At 41.4% G+C, this 19,748-nt stretch overlaps 1 protein-coding gene across 3 annotated transcripts in view; it reads left to right on the forward strand.

The window, feature by feature from the left end:
• Positions 1–19,748, forward strand: part of ryk (receptor like tyrosine kinase) — a 48,274-nt gene that overhangs the window by 12,866 nt on the left and 15,660 nt on the right. The window contains exons 2-9 of one of the 3 annotated variants that reach the window (XM_080033274.1): positions 9,808–9,929; positions 10,031–10,130; positions 10,747–10,878; positions 11,599–11,661; positions 12,572–12,713; positions 14,047–14,147; positions 16,315–16,398; positions 18,179–18,304. In XM_080033274.1, the coding sequence (XP_079889400.1) occupies positions 9,808–9,929; positions 10,031–10,130; positions 10,747–10,878; positions 11,599–11,661; positions 12,572–12,713; positions 14,047–14,147; positions 16,315–16,398; positions 18,179–18,304 (870 nt within the window). The remainder of the gene's footprint in view (positions 1–9,807; positions 9,930–10,030; positions 10,131–10,746; positions 10,879–11,598; positions 11,662–12,571; positions 12,714–14,046; positions 14,148–16,314; positions 16,399–18,178; positions 18,305–19,748) is intronic. The other 2 variants (XM_080033275.1, XM_080033276.1) reach the window with 2 other exon arrangements.

Below are 19,748 nucleotides of genomic sequence, written 5' to 3' on the forward strand. Positions count from 1 at the left end.
AAACTAGACTATTTCTGGTTTGGTTATTGCAGGCTAGTGTGTGTGAAAGATTAGCAGCAACATTTATCAATTTGCATTTTCTATTTTTTTGCAGTGCCATTTTTCATAAAATACTCACACTTTTACACCTTCGACACACTTGTGTGTCCATGAGAAATGAGCCTATAAAAATTATATAAAGTAATATTTTTGTTAAAAAAAAATTACATTTTATTTTAAACCAGCATCAGAACTAAACATGCATATAAAATATTAATGTATTTTTTGTTAATTAACCCTTTATTTGACATGATTTGACAATCAAACCCCCCTTTTTATCGGTTGAAATATGCAAAATATGATTTATTTTCAAAAAACGTTATGTAAACTAGACTATTTCTGGTTTGGTTATTGCAGGCTAGTGTGTGTGAAAGATTAGCAGCAACATTTATCAATTTGCATTTTCTATTTTTTTGCAGTGCCATTTTTCATAAAATACTCACACTTTTACACCTTCGACACACTTGTGTGTCCATGAGAAATGAGCCTATAAAAATGAAATCATTAGATTTTTTTATTAAATTATTTTACATTTTATTGAACCAGCATCAGAACTTATCACACATATAAAAATATAATTGAGTCAGTCATGCCTTTCAGGCCCTCCAGCACGACCCTCCTTCCCTGGTTCCGCTCTGCGGGCTCACCAGCTGTTCGGCCGGTGTAGACAGACACCCTCCATGCGTATGCAGTTTTCACATCGCATGATGTGACCCACATTTTCAGCCCATATCTGGCCGGCTTCTTTGGCATATACTGCCGGAACTGGCAGCGCCCCCTGTACGGTACCAACTGCTCGTCGACGCAGACATCTTTATCTGGGTTGAACATCAGGGGGAGCCTGGCCGTCCAGAGATCCCACATTTCCCTTACTGCAGCCAGCTTGCCGTTTCCCCTGCGCCGCGGTCTAGAAAGTCTGTCATCGAAACGGATGATTGTTGCCAGCCTCTCAAATGTCTTCACGGACATTGTCGCCCTGAAAATTTGCCTGCCAGTCTCATGCTCCCAAAGGCTGCGGGTCGCTTCTCCCCGAGAGCGGTAAACACCGGCCAGCAGGAGGAGACCGATGTAGCTCCGCACGGTGATGTCATCAACATCCTTCCTGTCCCGGACCGTCCTGTTCCCGTGCAGGTTTGTATAAGCAGTGATCAGCGCCGTCATCTCGGGTGTAAAAAACAAATAAAGGTGTCTACGAGCTCATTGACGCGGGCCACAGCATAGCGGGTTGGTCCTGGAGTGAGTCCGGTTTCTGCAGGGAAGTACCGGAGCGTCTGGGCGTTTGACGGTGCCCAGTGGATGAGGCCGTTCTTGGACCCCCATAGCTGGTCCGGAAGAGCCTCCTCTTCCCCTGAATCGGATGCTTCACTGGAGCTGGCGGAGGATGTGTCAGGGTCCGGATGGTAGTCCAAGTCTGCATCCTCATCCGCCGTATCCGTATCGGAGTCCGATGTGCAATCTGCCTCCTCGGGCTCTTCGTCCGTCTCCATGACCATAAGCCGCGCTTCCTCGGTACAGTATAGTCTCTCCATGATGCCAGGTAAGAAATCAGAAGCTTTTCTCCTCTCTACTAATGTAGAGAGGAGCATTGTGCACCTGTCTAAACAAAGTCTGCGTATATTCTGATTTTCACGGCGGCATTAACTTTCATGATCTGGGAAAGGACCTGAGTTTCATTTATATCAAAGTTGTGCAAGGGCCAGGGGTAGATGTCTGTTTTAAGTAGTTTGTAACAAAAAAAAATGTGGTGCTTTGAACTTTTGCATGAAAAATGCACATGAATGGAATGGTATGGATAAAGGCCATTTGAAAGCACCTGCGCTTCAACCCATTCGCTCATACAGTAATAAAGTGTGCACGCTGAAGACCCGCGCGCGTGCACATACACAAACTTTGATGTGCATTCATTCCCACACACACCTACTCGCACACTAACACAAGAATAATGCCCTAAAACTTGTGTAACGAGAGTAGGAGAAGGATAGAGTGCGAGCGCCCTATTTCGCAAAAAAACGTTTTTTTCTCCATTTGCCACATATAGTAAAAATGACGTCATCTCCAAAGAAATGCCTCGGAGCACACACTTGAAGCCCCAGGCCTCGATTGAAGTGGAAAAATTAGACATTGCATGTTTTATACTTGTTATTCAAGCAGGATCAAAAATAGAGATTTCAACGGATTTGAATGGGTTTCAATGGGACACACTTTTGTGCTTAGGTGTAAAGGTGTGAGTATTTGCAGTAGGGGTGTTTACAAAAGGCAGAACATAAAGTATTCATGAAAAAAATTGAGAAAACCCTAAAATGCACAAGCTGGCCAAATTATACACAATATAAGCAACAAATGAAAAAGATATGCTAGAAATTAAAATCCCAAAACACACAAGTGTGTCTAGGTGTGATTGAAGGTTAAGACTCCACATCACTGTGGCAACACAACCTTTCTATCAGCTAGGACAGCGCAGAGAAAAGTTTGATGAATGCATGAGAGTCAGAGCCGGCCCGAGGCATAAGCGAACTAAGCGGTCGCTTAGGGCCCCCGACCGCCAGGGGGGCCCCATCAAAAAAAAAAAAACATTTATATTTTTATTTTTTTTTGTTTCTGTGTTTGATATTAACATCATATTATGCAAATGTGAGTTAACATACAAAAAAAAAGAATACAATTTTTTGGTCTAGATAATTAATAGCCTAAAAATGTAATCAGTTGATCTGGGAGGTAATCCGAATCGGATCATGTCACGTTCACATCCATGCACAGTGTGTATTGAGTTTATTTAAAAACAATTGGAAATGGGGCTGCCCTCAGTTGCCCATGCACTGTGTATAGTCTATAGCCTATTTCAGCCTCGTCTGTGGAAAAAAAGATACAGTAGCTGGACAACAGAGTTCTTCTGCTTCGTTCCTCTCACTGAATTTAAATGCATTCATTATATTACAGAGCAATATGTCCCGTAAAAGAAAAAGAGCTTCAAGCCCAACCCAGAGGACCCTCCATAATATTTGATTTTATATTAATATTTGTATGGAAAATCCATGTGTCCTTCAATAGCTTCTAATTCATCTGACCAGTGTATCCAAATTATTTGTTCACACAAAATTTCTCAGATTCAGCCTCTTAATTTTTCTCTCAAAGTGCACCAGATTCATGCATTTCACTTTAAAAAGGTTAAAAAAAATCTCCCGGGGGGGCATACCCCCGGACCCCCCTAGGAAGGTCGGAATCTCGGCTGTCTAACATTTTCACACAGCTGCACAGTGGAGGCACTAGCGGAAAACACTGGGTGTGTGAATAATATTTAGCAAAGATCTATAGTTTCAGCAGCGCTAACATTGGACTGAAGGCTTGGGCCGGTTCTGAATGTATGGTCCATTATTTGTATTTAGTGTGTCTGTATAGTATTGCACCAAAACAGTAGAAGTTGTCTTTAATTGTGCTTTGTACTGTCTGCACGTTTACACATAATTTGTACCTGCACATAGCAAACAAAATTGCACAACTGTAAGATCAGTGTCTGTTTTATTTCTTTACGGCGCATTGGCATCTTTGAGCAAAATACCCCTAAAATTTTCGCGCCGCGCCTCCCCTGACACGGGGCAGTGACCACCTTGACTAAGACATTTTCTGGGGGAAACACTGAACCCCTTAGTCGGCTCAAGAGGAAAACAGAATAACCCCAACCCAAACAGCTTGTCATTTTTTCACTAAACCGTTTGATATTTGTGGAGCAAACTAAGGAGCCCCTTTCGAGCAACAAGTAACCATCAGCGAGCTGCGTATAAAGGGACAGCGGCAGACAGTCTCGCTCTGTTTCCTTACCCTGCCTTCATCCTTGTCTGCCTACGGGGCACTTCGTGGAATAAAAGGGAGAAACTGATGTCTGGTTACTTTGATGTGAGTCAAAGAAAACCACACAGATTGGGACTTAATGTGTGTGTTTTTTCTAGCTGTAAGATGCTTTCAACTGTGCCTAGTTTTGCAACCGCTGTAGCTGCAGCCGAAGTGTAAAGGCTTTGTTGGTGTCTTTGATCTGGATGTTTTTCTTGTTTTTCAGAGAGCATAATACATCATAACGTTATTCTATTCAGGTACCCCCGTCTTTCTTCAATTGTTAGAAGAAAAAAAGCTCATGTTGGTGTTCTGTTGGGATATCCACTAATGCTTGGCTATGCTTAACTGTTCCTTTGGCAAGAAAGGTGTGAGACTGCCTGTGGAAAAGCCTCAGTAGTCAGGTTTTCATCCAAGTGTAGAGTGAATTTAAACAGAATTTCCAGAAAATGTGTTGCGCTAGTTTCCATTCACAAGTGTTATGTGAACTTAGGCAAATGGAGTAACAACAAAAGTTAATAGTTGGTCATTATTATTCATTATTAATTTGCTCAATCTGTTTTCTAATGTATCCATCCCTATTTAGTTTGGATCACAACCATCCCAACTCACATGAGGTGGTGTGTGGAGTGACCTGTAAACTGGCACAGGACACCACTCTAGAAAGCTGTGGGCCATCACACAGTCCTCTGTGTCAAACATTTCAGATGTTCAAGCACTGCTCAAATTATGTATCCAATCTTGCAAGCTCTACAGTATAACCTGGAAGAAAGGTTTAAAGCAAAACAACTCTCAATTGGCTTACATATCTGAGAGCTAAGTAAGAGATGGGATGGCACGTTTCCTGCTGAAAATGTTAACCTGATGCCCTGTGTTAGAGTAAATGTTATTAAAGCAAAGGGTGGCTATTGAGGATTCACAACCAAAATGACATTTTCTTTCTCATAATCATAAAAATAATAATAATACGTTGATCGATAACAAAAACACTTCATCAGTGTGAAGCAGCTGGGATGAGGATCATCATGACCTATGGTCATGTAGGCTGGGAGTTAGGGGTGCACCGATTGCAATGTTCTTGGCGGATCGCGGTTGCCGGTTTGTAAAGAGTGTTACCGGCCCGCCCAGGTAGAGCCTATGTGTGGGAAACACTGAGACTATTGGAGATTTATTCTATAATTTCCATTTCAATGTTTCCCATTTGTATTGGAGCACATTCTTTGTAAAGCCAGTCATCTGTTTGTGTTGAATCTTGAGTGTAAGGTAGCTGCTTTAAATGTTCAATCCAATGAGATCTGAGCTACTTCACAATCATGTTGTCTTTTTCCTAAGCCCAGGTCTGGTGAGTTTATAGCTTTTCCAGTGTGTCTGATATCTTAGATCTTCAGACCCTTAGTACATTATCCTCCCCTCTGCTGACCCGTTCATGTCAGTGGATTTGTTTGGAGTTTCCCATTGATGGAGCTTCACGCAGACCCTCATTTTCTCCTTCCTTGGTTAATGTGGCCAGTATCTTCCCAATGAGAGGCTGTTTATCTCCTGCGCACTCAGGGATGAAGGCTTTGGGAGGTATAGTGTGGACTGTGTGCACAAGGGGTCTTTGTTATTACTGTCTGGACCTTACCACCTGGCCACTACAATCTTTTGTTCGACTCTTTGCAATGTGATCCACAGCCTGCAAGAGAACACTGCATGTAGACCTAAAAGTTTGGGAAGCCCAAATTGTACGAACTTGTATTTATTATTCGAGATGTGTTGCCGTATTTTATAGTATTGTGTTTACATTGGTACATGAAAGGAAAGCTGTCAAAATATATTGAAGGGGATAAAGTCAGAAGCGGTACAGTTTGGTTCGGTACGGCACACATTTTTTTATTTACTGTCAAAAGTTGGGAAGGGTACCAAAACAAGTGTACCATCTTACCTATTTGGCCTACTTTGGCTTTGTACAGTGCTGTCACTTGCTAAAGGCACTTACTTAAGCCACAGAATCCACAGAGCTGCTTCAGCTAGCTAGTTGTTACTAAACTAAGAAAAGGCAAAGATATTTAGGGTTTCCACTAGAAAAGTTGTTAGGCATGGTGGCAAATATCTCAAAAGATACTTGCCATCACAAGCGGCTCACAGGGGTGGACGATATGACCTCCATTTTATATCCCTGTCTTTTTCCTGTTTTGTGACGGTATTATACATTGATATTACTTGTCTGTGTATCCTATATTTTGGGAGGAGTACCATGATTGCCTATCTCTCTTTTTTTTTTGCATTTTCAATGCTTTATTGACAGTTTGAGAGAAGTTGAAATGGGGCAAAGAGGGGAATGACATGTAGAGAACAACTACGGGTCAGATTCCAACCCGGGTCTGCTGCTCCTGTAGCCTGGCACTGCCCGCCTATATTCTTCCGCTCAATTTTAATTTCTTTTGAGTAGTCAGTCTGGGTCCGCTGTATATTCTTAGGTTTTCTCTGGACAGATTTTTGACGGTCCAATCAGTGAACAGAGGGAGTTTTTCAATTGAGCGATTCCAGACCTTCTGTACAAATGAAATGAAGTACGATGGTTTGGTAGGACCAGGCTACTGCTTCTGAGGACTGAGCCTCATGATGGGAGCACCCTAACCACTACACCACTAGCGCCCACCTCCCGGCCGGTCTCTTTATGTAGATAAATGTAATATGTTGATAATATAACAAGTAAAGTAAAGTAGACATGGTAGGGTTTCATGCATTCTGAACACCAAAGACCCTGATATTAACAGTAGGCTAAACTACAAACGTCACTATGCTTGGGATGTTGGGGACTCAAGTTAGGCATGATGGCCCGCAATGCTAGGGGAAACACTGATATTCTGACTTACTCAAACTCAAAATGCACTGCCCAGGTTTTGACTGGGATTGTTGATATTGCAACAGTATGAGCAGCTGATCAAATCTGTTCTGTTGCTATGTAATGATGAATTTCACCATATATTTCAATAAACCATGTCACATCATGTAATGGTGCATGACAGGCGTACACACGAACAGTCTCATTATTCTTAGTCTTGTTGCTGCATGTCACTGTCGGCCAAACCAAGCATCAATGAGTTCCACTTCTATCCAAATACAGTTGCACACATTAGTAAGTGCTATTTGATTGAGAGGCTTACTGACGTCTTAATTTAAACAAATCATGAAAAATGATTCTCACTGAAGCAGAACAGATTGCATTCTGTAACATCTGAGCTATCAGGTTTAGTTTACGATGATGAAAGAATACAGTGATGAATCATTTCCCTGTAAAAAAAATACATAACAGGTTATAAAGTCAATTTCCCCCACACAATTTGGTGTCATTCATTTCATATATACATGCAGGATTCATTACTGCAAACATTAGGCATTCATTTAGATATTCTCTGTTATTGCCAAAGTGCTAGAAAGAGAGTTGTGTGTTTTTAGATCGGTGCATGATGCATCACAGCATGTTCTGCCCTGGCTATTGTTAATCACTTGATACCAGCAGAGAGCAATGGAAATGTCCAGGAGGAATTAATCCCTGAAAACATAACATGCTGCCAAGTGATCACGCTGGAATTCATAATGATGTTATTTTCCAGTAGCATTTGGGAAGACTGTTAGCATTAGAGATGTTTGCATCTGTAGCTGCAAACAGCAGTGAGGCACTTTGAAGAACGTTGTTTACAAGCATACCCTTTAGTAATGCTGCTTTCCCATTGCAGAGAGTGTGAGTCGCTGATGAAGCTGCAGCGCATGGTTCAGCTTCCCTAACCTCAGGAACCACTTCTCCCCTGTCCTCACTCCTCAGTCTGTGTACACACACAGGCTCCTGTTGCCATTCCTTCACATTCCTGTTTTTGAAGTTGTTACAGTTAGGTTGCTGTGGGAGGGAAGAGATTGGGCCACACTCGCACTGGTTCTCTTTGGGCCTCTATGCCTGGTTGCATAGTTTAATTTGTATCAAAGCTCTGTGGCCACATGTTGAGAAAAGGGAGGTACGTAGAGTTGAGCCTGATAGCTGCAATTATTACACTAAACTGCATGGCAGTGTGCACATCTGTTAGGTGCCTACACATATTTACATGAGACTGTGCATGAAAGAGTTCAGCAATACAGTATCAGATTCTTTACATTAAGGAAATGTATCACAGCATTTTCCTGTTCCAATTAAAAAATGCTGCAATTTAAAAATATATATATATTTACAATGGATCAAATGACTGTTATATGAAAGATGACACTCGTAGTGAGGAATCCACACAGATTTGAGAAGACTGCCGTTTAACTTTGCTCTACAGAGCTTTAGAGCGTCATTTATCTCATTGGTCACTTTGGTTTCATGCTCTGCAACTTAAATATTTAGCTTCCTCTCACAGCATCGTCAACTCTCCATACCATACTTCTTTTGATGCAGAAAGTAGCTGTTTCAAAATCGACTGTTCCTACCGTCTCGGCACAAGACAAAATATCAAAGTTAGCATCCAGCTTGTCAGCAGGCATAGTGTAACATTTAGCAGTTGATTAGCCTAATATTCGACCCATTAGTTGGTGGAGACCCGACCAAACTTAAAAGGAGACCGTACATTACATTCAATCATGTATACACAGACAGGATTCCAATGAATGTTAAAGTGACTCTTGTATATGCTTGATGTGTCTTCCTAATATATTTGCCTTATCAAGTAGTATATGTGAGTGTTGTTTTTACTTTTTGTATTGTGCTGCTAACAAGTGGCTAAAATGTTATTAATGCAGTTTAATGTTACTATCATTATCAAGTGCTATTAGCCAAGTTAATGTAGCTTTAGTTAGTGCCACTAGCAAACACACTTACCTTGTTGAACTAAACTTTTCATTTGACCAATGTATACAAACCTTAATTCAATTTAAACCATCTCCTTTAGTGAAAATGAACAAGGATCGGATTCCTAAATAACTAAGTTGGTTAGAGTTTATGTAACACCCGTCCCCTCTCTGCGAGTGTTTTTAATTGAGCCAATGTGAGAAAGGTCTCCTGTGCTGCAGAGGCTCTTAGACAGCCCCGGGGTATTGGAGGGGAGCCTGGGCACATTCTTCCCCCTCTCTTTAAACTAGATACTCACAGACTGATAGACGGACCCCACTCTGCCAGACAGGCGCTTTCAAGGACTGATAGCACTGCCCCAGGGTCGGGGATTTTACCAGCACACACTAGACTTGGAGGACTTTTTGATGCAGCGGGAGCCTGGCGAAACAAACTTTATGCTTGACTTTGTTAAAGTGAATGACAAAGAAACACGAGGCTCAGTTATTAACCTCGTCTAGCTTTCTGAAGTTCATGCACTGTGGCATTCCATAAGCTATGCATTCACTATAGACTGAATGATTGAGCAGACTGTGGATCTTTTATGCAAGTTTGCTTTTTTTATAATCCAAGGCATTCCAACCCCTTCCTCTTAACCCTTCCCCTGGCCAAATTTAGTTTCCTGGATAGAAGATCGCGGTCATATTTTGGATGTTTTCTCATTGGTTGGTTTGACGTTTTTCACTTGGGCACTAAGAGGTCTCAAGTACTTACAGATGTGGTTTGTGCATCTCTTTTTCATGGGGAAACCCTCCTAATCCAAGCTAGCTGTATAAGTGGATATTCACCATTTTCCTCAGGCTGTGTGGTTGTTGTGTGTGTGTGTGTGTGTGTGTGTGTGTGTGTGTGTGTGTGTGTGTGTGTGTGTGTGTGTGTGTGTGTGTGTGTGTGTGTGTGTGTGTGTGTGTGTGTGTGTGTGTGTGTGTGTGTGTGTGTGTGTGTGTGTGTGTGTGTGTGTGTGTGTGTGTGTGTGTGTGTGTGCCTCCTAAATTAAGAAAGGTGTTGTTTTTTTTTATTTTCAGTGTAGTGGTTTGTCAAAATACTGTGTAAATAGATGTGAACATGTGAGATGAAATGTCACGTCCTCTGTCCTCACACAGGCCTAGATGCAGAGCTCTACTATGTGCGCGACGATGTGGTGAGCCACTACGCTCTCTCCTTCACCCTGCCTGTGCCCAGTGAGACCAACAGCCTTCACTTCACATGGCATTCTAAGACAAAGGTAAGTCTCAGCATTGGGTATGATTGATTCATCAACGCACACACATGCAATGCAACCCGTTTATCTGTTTACAACTTTTGTTGATCATTGTTGGGTTACAGGTGGACTACCGGCTTGGCTTTCACATGGAGAACCCTGTTGCCATGAACCAACCGCGCAGCAACATCTCCAGTCAGGGGGAGGTGCCCCGTGTTCCCTCTGGTTGGTCAAATATCCTCCTTTTGTCCTGTCACGCTTTCATTGGACTGCTATCTGCTACTAGTTTATAGACTTTCCATACTTCTCCAAATTGATCTATGTCAATCAGATAGGATATTAAAAAAAATAAAGAAAATGAGTTTTTGTTGCAAGTCACTAACCCAACAGTTGTTATATATATATCCCAGAATATTGAACTTTTGATTTCAACCTTTTCTTTGTGAAATTAATTGAATAGTTTTTCAATGTCTGGCTATTATGTAATGTCATTGTAAAAGTGTCATGCATAGGAACATTTCACACAAAATATGAGGAGTGAATTACACTCACATTTCTGACAGTGGTGATAAAGAATGTGTACAACATTGTTACAAGTTCGCTATTCTCTGACCTTGTGATGTGATTTCTGCAGGCAACTTAAATGACGTGTGTGTGTGTGTGTGTGTGTGTGTGTGTGTGTGTGTGTGTGTGTGTGTGTGTGTGTGTGTGTGTGTGTGTGTGTGTGTGTGTGTGTGTGTGTGTGTGTGTGTGTGTGTGTGTGTGTGTGTGTGTGTGTGTGTGTGTGTGTGTGTGTGTGTGTGTGTGTGTGTGTGTGTGTTTTGTGTTTGTGTCTCGACAGTCTTTAGAGTGGATCTCTTCTGTTCCGGCAAGGTAGATGGAGAGGCTGTTTTAACAGTTCAGCTCAATCTAACCATTCATGCCAACAATTACACAGTGCTCAACTTTAAGAGAAGGAAAATGTGCTATAAAAGTAAGTATGAGTAATATATTGTTATGACGCTTCAATAAAATGTAAAAAAAATAAAATAATAATAATCCCAAAAGGTATTCTAAATTGAACTTGTGTGTGGGGGAAATTTAAGGGATTTGCTTACTTTGTCAGCACTGTGTGTCCGATGCTATACAGAGTTACTATGAGAAATGTACAGGTTTGTGTATTCTCTATTCGGTTCTGTGCTATTTTCAAACTGCCTGAAGATAATTACATGTGGCCACTAGGCTTCTTGCTGTACGCCCCTTGGAAACCAATTTATTCCCATCTTATTTTGAGCATGAGTCAAATTAGCAGCCATAAAAGATTCTTTGTTTTCCTTGGTGGCACTCAAACATGTATGCTGAGCAATCATACCTGAGAGTCTTTTTTCAAACAATGATGTGTGCTTCCGGTTTTATAATGATACCCTTAGCTTACTGGAACTTTTAAAGGAACCCAGAAGCTTTCTTAGGAGCTTAACCTAAAAAAAGAACCTATTTCAAAGCTATTTGTCCCTGGGCCTCTTTCATAATCCCTGCTACAAGTTAGTTCATTCCTGTCAACTACGAACTGTCAGAGTTAAGAATACCTGATGTTGTTGATGAACAAAACACAAGCAATTTTTCTTGTTTTTTTTTACCTAAAGAAGCAGATCATCACTGCTTGGAAACATAATATAATTGATCTAATTGTCTTTCCCTCTTTCTCTGTGAACAGGAATAGATTCTGATCCAAAGATTCCAATTCCCCCCATCAATAACACTCTTCAACGACCTGAATGTAAGTAATCTTACCTCTGCATCCTGCACTACTTATCCATCTCTAGCCGCTCCTTGTATTGTCTATCATAGGTGGCATCAGCCTGATAAGACTTAGGCTGGATTGGTACTGAGAGGCCTCTCTGTGTAGCAGTGCACATTAGTCAACTTTTCCATAACCAAGGTGTATGATTTCAGAGCCCAAAGAGAAGTTTTCATTCGCTCATTGAAGTGCACTCTGTCAGCCCCCAACCCCAGGGGATGCTGTCTTCGAGCAGGATTTATTCAGACTCTTTGTAAGACCACCTCCCCAGTAACAAAGTACCATTAGTGGGTTGTCTCCCTTCTGCTTGGGTAGGCCCAAGGAACCTGGGGCCCTCGGAGGCTTTTAGAGAGGTGATGAGAAAAGCTCTTAGACACTGGATCCTGGGCACAGGCTTGACTATTCCAGACCTCCATTAACCCTGAGTGGAGCCCTGCTACAGTCTCCCTTCTCTCACTCATATTTTTATCTCATTGCCTTGCCTCATATTTATGCTCTGATTCTTTCATAGTAGCAAATGCAGTTTAAAGGTGGAGGCAGCGATTCTTGAGAATGCTTGTAGAATAAGAATATCTCAGTGTTAATACACAGCCTAGGTTTTGTAACCTAGGGGGCCCATCGTTGCTAGCGTAATGACAGTTTACAGGACCTAGACTCTGTATTTAGACCAGATTTGTTTTCAGCCAAACACCCGGTAAGGACAGGTAGCGGACGGTGAGGAGATTTACTCAGTTTGATACACAGTGATTTTGACAACAAGCATTCAACAGAAACGCTGACTCCACCTTTAATCTTTCTGAAACGAAGATGATATTTTCTGTGCAATGATGCCACATTTTAACTATGTTGTCCTTTGTCTGATTGTCAATGTGTATCTTGTGTTTACAAGTAGATGGTGTGACCGCCCCCACCACCTCCACCCAGGTCTTCTATATCAGTGTGAGCGTCTGCTGCATTGTCATCTTCCTGGTGGCCATCATCCTGGCCATCCTGCACCTGCACAGCATGAAGAGAGTGGAGATGGAGGACAGGTTTGTTTCCAACCAGACACTAGTCATTGTTCTAAATCAGCAAACCAGCACACAGCACAGCTCATTAACAGCCATGTTTCACTGGCTTCAACTTTTGAATTTTTTTTTGCTTTTGTACTTTTTGTACTGGCATCTGAATAAGTTACTTTTTTTTTTACCATTAACTGGTAGCCTGGAAATCCATACCCTGATATCTTGAACGATAGAGGGTCTGGCCACGATCAATAGTAATTTCCAACTCAAAGGGCGGCTCCTACTCGTGCATTTCAAATGCCACTGCACGCAGTTGGATAGCACTACAACCAATCAGAGCGATGCACAAGGTGACGTTCGTTTAGTGAACAGCTGTTAAACTGTTAAATTAAACGTTTGCCGTTGTCGGTCGGCAAAACAGAACATTCCACTTACTTGCTAATGAAAGATTTGAGTGCCGTCTTCCAAATCGTTAAGGGTCGAGGCCAAAGCAGTCTCAAACTCACACAACATATCCGCAGCCATCTTTGATGTTTACTATCACGGCTTCGACGTCGCATGCACGTCACTGTCGTCATCCGGTTACGTCCTCCCCAGAGTACCATATAAAGGGCTCTGGCGCGCCCATATTAGATAGAACCAATTGCAACGTGAGACCCAGATTTCTGGTCTTCTTGATAAAGCTTCAACAGAGCGTGGCCAGACCAACAGGCGCAGCAAATTTAATTTGCCAGCGCCTAGTGGCAGGTCTGGGAATGCCAGGCTAATTAACTGGATATTATTAACTAAAAACATTTCATTATGAAATTAGTCGTACATTTTTCATAAGTAAGTCTTTCGTAAAGTAAAGAGTTCTGTAGGAGAGCATTTAAGTAGTTTAACCGACCGTTCGACTTAGCCTGGTTATTACAGTAGTAGGAAGTAAGTGTAGATTCACAGATCAAAAATCAAACCATTGCATCATGCATACTAGTTCCTAGGTTAAGATAACTTGTTATTGAAGATTTACACCCACTAAACACTAGGTGTAACTGTTGCATAATGTTCTGAACCAACAGACAAAACCAGTTGTTTAGTGCGACGGATGATTCCAAGCAACAGATTGACATCATCAAGATCTTCACTAACTAAGACATTCAGTTCTAATGATCCAGCTTGATTTATTGCGTCTTTGAGTGAACTCCAAAAAAGCGCTATATAAATTTGATAAATTATTATTATTACTAGAACCTTCCTTATAGTTATCAAGAAATTTGGAAGGACTTTAGACACACTCTTGGATCAACCAATTGCTGCTGCAACCCAATCCAGGCGTCCTTTTTAACAACTAGTCTGTGATCTTCTTCTCTGTGTGTTTCAGTGTGAGTGACAGTGGAAGCTCCCAGGGCCTGTCTCAGCCGTCCACCCAGACCACACAGTACCTGAGGGCGGACACTCCAAACAACGTAGCACCCGTCACCAGTAAGATATTTTAATCTCCCAAAGGCAATCACCTATAAGATCAGCTCATGTTACCTTTGAAAAACATCTGAGATGTAATTGCACTTACAGGATTTCCCCAAAGAGAATCATTCATTCTGATTCAGTCTACCATAGTTTTTTTTTCCTCTTCTCACACTGGCATCTGCACATTTAAGTGCATGCTTTTCCAAATGCAATAATCCACTGTGGATGACCTAATTAGTTTAACGTGTATCATAAGATTGTAATACAGAACACAGTTCCTTCCCTTCATTATGTTGCTACAACCCTTGTGACCCATTACTGTCAGAGCAATGTGAAATTTTAATCAGTGTGTGTGCTATGCGTCAGGCCAGCTGTTGAGAAATTAGAAGAGTACAAGCAAGTCTTTTATATTGAATCTGGCGCAATCTGATCCACTGTAAATTGATGTAAATATAGAACATGATAAAGTACAGGCATACAATAACAAAGTCATAGTAAGTGCAAATACTTACCTATTATACATGCCTACCTCCAAAGGACTGTGTAAAACTTGACTCACTTTCGCTATATAATCTCTAATCAGTGAGACAGCTGATCATTTAGTAAGTGCATCTGAACTATTCCTCCGATCAAGTACATTGTTGAGTGTTATTTGTTGATGTCATAGTATGCACAGTATTACTCACAGAGCCATCTTTGTCTTGGCTGGTAAGTCTGTGCTGTATTAGTGGAAAGGTGAAATTATTTGGCATGCTTTGGATTATAAACACTGACTACTCAGCAGTTTCTGTTACCATTTGCTTGGTGACATTTTGATTACTGTGTAAGTAATAGGGCCATGAAGTGAGATTCAGGGTTACCATGATAAAATGATTATAGAGAGTTTAGAATGGTTCTGATCTACTAACATACGCACTGTGGTAGGAACAAAATCGTCTGGCACGCACGTTTCATAAATCCGAACGACAGTGATATTGTGTACTAATTTTTTTGTTGTTGAGGCAAGTAAGAACATTTCCACGTACTTATTAGTAAATGAGGGCCAGTGTCCCTATTGCATATTGTGAACTTACTATAAACTTCATTTGTGTTCATGTCTGTTTTGTGCCAGCCAGCAATAAACAGACTATCATAGTGTCTTTCAGCTCCATATAAAAGAAGAGTTCAACATTTTGGAAAATTTATTCTCCTTCTGGAAGAGAGTTAGATGTGAAGATTAATAGCACTCTCTTGTCACATGTCAGTTTATTGTTACATTTAGCAGACGGTTAGCTTAGCTTTAAGATTGGGACCGTTAAAACAGCCCCCTGTAAAGCTACATAAAGTTTTTTTCTCAGAGTGTTTTGAATGGAATCTAACAGAGGAGATACAACGTGTTAACCTTTGGCTAGCCACGCTAGCTGTTGTACTCTGTATCCGGCCTTTATGCAAAGCCAAGCTAAAAGTGTCCTGGCAGTCACTTCATATTTAACGGAAACTTGCAATGAATGGAAACATGTTCACCACAGATCCATCTCCCCTGGATTTTCACAAGATTTTTCCTCTAACCCTTTCAAAGTTACCTTTTCTAACTACACAATGAATGACTTGACCGGTTTTTCAAATGCAAAAAAAAACTGGTTCCAAATATTCTTGCCATCCCATGCAAAGTAATCAACAAGCCTTACTTGAATGCGTCACTGCATACCACATACAGGGAGATGTAGAGAGAATCAAACCATTGACTGTAGTCACTCTACTGAATGATGGTGACATCGATCTCTGTGAAACAACAAGAAAGGCACAGCAGCTGTTTTGTCCCTTACTGTCATCCTTGTGTTTGTGTGTGATCCTCCATTGCCCTCTTGTGGATTGAAACCACATCTCACCTCCTGTGCGTTTTGTTTGACCCACATGTCTTTTCCTCATGTCTTTATGCTTTGCTGACACCCACCACCAACCCATTTATTTCACCCAACAACTGATGGGCAGGTTCACCCAACTTGCAGGCATGCCTGATTTGACTGATGTTTAGTGTATGAGCTGAACATTTACAACCAGTATACATCCATTCAATCATTCAGGTCATGTTGTAATTTGAGTGAGCCATCCATTAAATCATTTCTTTCTCACTCTCTCTCTCTCTCCCTCCCTCCCTCCCTCCCTCTGCTCCCTCCCCCTCTCCCTCTCCTCTTGTCATCAGACAATCACCCTGGTTCTGCACCCATACTCCAGCTTGCTGCCTCCTCCTTCCAAAACCCTGGTGCTCCCCCCAATGAAACCAAAAGTAAGTTCCAGTGAAGCTCCATAGACGACTGAAGTATATAGTAGTATTAGGTCATCATTGGTGCCATGATTATTAGCGTTAACCCTTGGCCCATGTTGACTTTCACTGCTTGGGTATATACTGTATATGGTTCTCTATCATCATTTCCTGTGTCTAGTTATAGCATGGTGAGCAGAAGGGTAAAAGTACATCCTTTTTATAGAAACTCAATCATTGGATGGCTTCTCTTCATGTTGGTAGCTGACTGAAGCCTCCGAGTCCTGGCCCATGCCTCTCACCTGCTTCATACTAACACTTTCTATCACCTTTGTTTGGCGATGTGTGTTGCTGTGTGTTTTAAGTTACAGATACTTATTTTGACTCCAGATCACGTTTACCAATAATAACTCAGACAAAGTGTGATAACCAGAACACTGACACAGTGAGTTAACCTATAATCTTAAACCTAGTGTGAGGAAAATTGACAACATGGAGTATTCTTTACAAACGAAACGTTGAAATAGTTGTGGATTGTGGTGGAGCAACATCTTTTAAAAAAATGTAATAAAAGAACATTTTTGCTCATTATGGTAAGTATTTGCTTGATTGTTCACTTAAAGAAATGGTATGTTGGAAAGTTGGAACAAGTATTATACAGTATGGATTAGAAAAACATTTGTGTTTGTGGCTGTGATAAACAGTAAAACAGATGTGCAGTTGGCCCTATCATTACCAGTGTTAGTAAGGATTTTAATTGTTAAACTTTTGTCCTGTTTTTCACCTTTTAGTGTTCGGTTGAAAATAAATGTCACTCTTATTTTGACCTCTAGGGGGAGGCATTAGCCTGTACTGTGTTACCTCTGACCAAGCACTGCTACTTACTATACAGTTTACATGCAACAGCAGAGATTTAAACCTTTAATCAAAGTACCTTATAACAGAATCTGTTTCTTTGATATCAAAGCCTTGGCACCTCTGTGTCATTAGCGTTTACAGGTGCACCTCAAGCAATTGGAATATCATGGAAAAGTTAATTTCATTCAGTAATTTGATTCAAAAAGTGAAACATTCATATTCCCTACATTCATTACACATAAAGTGAAATAGGCAGGCCTTTTTTTCTAGCATCTAAAATGTATTATATTGAGCTTACTACTTGTGTTTTCAATATCTTACATGCTGCTGACTAGAAGGAAAAGATGCTGTTGTCTCCTGGAGGCACGTTGACTGACACTTTATCTGGAGGTTGTCTACCATCGCCTCCATTCATCCACTAGTTTATCTCCAGTCTGTCTGTAAGCAGCTGTCCAGCGTTTAGCCTGGGCCAGTTCTCCTGTGTAGCAGTGAGTTTAGAACACGTTATCTCTCATCACATGTTGTGCACACACGGAGTGTGTTGATATAAGGGGTCGTGTTTACACTGTTCATCTGTGCAAAAACTGGGGGGAACTCTGAGTGTGTGTGCATTTTTTATCCAAACTCACTCCTCAATAAGCCAGCAGCGAATATACTAGCGAGTACGCAGAGATGTTATGAAATGGATTGCTGTAATACAGGACTTTGCCTGAAGTTGTTTTGATGCAACATGTGTGGGGTACTCTACATGTCTTGGCTATGTGTTTTTAGAAGAAACCGCTCTGTGAATAAGAAATGTGGTTCTGTCAAAAGTGATGCAAGGCACAAGTCCCCAATGTGGTTTTCTAGTGTTGATCATGGTTCAAAGGCCTGTCGATCCATCTTCAACTGTTTAGTGGATCAGGTTCACCTTTTTAATGCAGGTCTGTGCTTTCCATCCTAACAGGTTACCCATCTCTCCGCATAGAGAAGAATGACCTGAGGAGTGTAACCCTATTGGAGGCTAAAGCCAAAGTGAAAGACATTGCCATCTCAAGGGAGAGAGTCACACTGCGAGATGTCTTGCATGAAGGTACTTGTCTCTCTGACTTTCTCTCTACTTTATTGTCCTATTAAAGTTCCCAAATGACTTTTGTATTCATCAGAATGGTGTGAATAGAGTTAGAAAAGAAGGGGAACACAGATTGAAGGAGTTTTCTCTTGGCTCTTCAACGAGGTGTGGATTGTGTCATGTGGAGTGGCAACATTTCTTCCTCCCTTGCTTTGCCCAGGAGGAGTCTTTCTCTGTATATGAGTTGGGATTTTGAGTTGTTTTGTTTGAAAGAGTGGCTGTAATTAGCAACATTGCATGTCACTAAAAACATGCACGTCATTCCCCTTTCTTTACAATTAATTAACCTTGATTATTCTTATTGTTCACCTGTCTGGGCCTGCTGGCTCCTGAAGACAGATCCTAACTCACTTCTCACAGCTCAACCCTGTATGAGACATGGCCTTGAAAGTCTTATATTTGTTGTTGCTTAGGTCAGTGTCCCTAATGGTTTTAATCTTTATTTTGCAGTTGCTGTCATCCTGTGTGTAGGACTTAATGATGTCATGAAACAAGTCACTTAAATCCCCTTTCTTCCCCATTCTGTTGCTTTGTTTTAACTTCAATAAGTTGTCCTGTCCAGGTCTACATGCCTAAAATGCATTGAGTTGCTGCCATGTGATTGGCTGATAAGTTATATGTCTTAACAAGAAATGTAACCGCTGTACCTAATAAAGTGGCCGGTGTGTCTGTACACACACACTCACTCACTCACTCACTCACTCACTCACTCACTCACTCACTCACTCACTTGTGTTAATATTGAAAAAATTTGCAATATGTTAAATATCGGCAATTTAAGAAATTTTTTGTATTGTAAATTATTTTAGAACTTTACTAAGATTTGAAAAAAAACTTTTTCCTTCGGGTTCGAAAAATGACGTAGCGCTGCACTTTTGGTGCACCGCTACGTCATCACATCGCCGCAAAGCCGGTCACGCTCTTTACAGGTCCATGGCTGATCCATGAGCTACTACTGTTATACTGTCCCTCCAAGGATGTTATTTTGAGGGTTAACACACTTTGCTTCTACCGGCAGCACACACACACACACACACACACACACACACACACACACACACACACACACACACACACACGGTCCCGTTCATGACTTCACTTGATTGACACGATTGACACACGCTACCGCTCGCTCTCCTCGCTCACACACACACACACTGCCGCGCGCTCGTTCACTGCGCTATTCTGTCTCCTAACACTACAATAGAAACACCCGCCAACAATTTAGAATAAGAAAAGTCCTCCACCTCAAGCAACCCATCTGTGTGGCATATGAGCTCACTGTGTAGCGACAGTGCAGTTAGACTTTGTGTCACTCGATTTTTAAATGAAGTCATGTCATTCAGATCTTCCTGAGTGACAGCTACTAGTAGCTAGCCCCCTCCCTCCCGAATGTCGGTCGGCT

The sequence above is a fragment of the Ammodytes marinus genome, assembly GCF_949987685.1.
Source record: "Ammodytes marinus genome assembly, chromosome: 8".
Classification (NCBI taxonomy): Eukaryota; Metazoa; Chordata; class Actinopteri; order Uranoscopiformes; family Ammodytidae; genus Ammodytes; species Ammodytes marinus.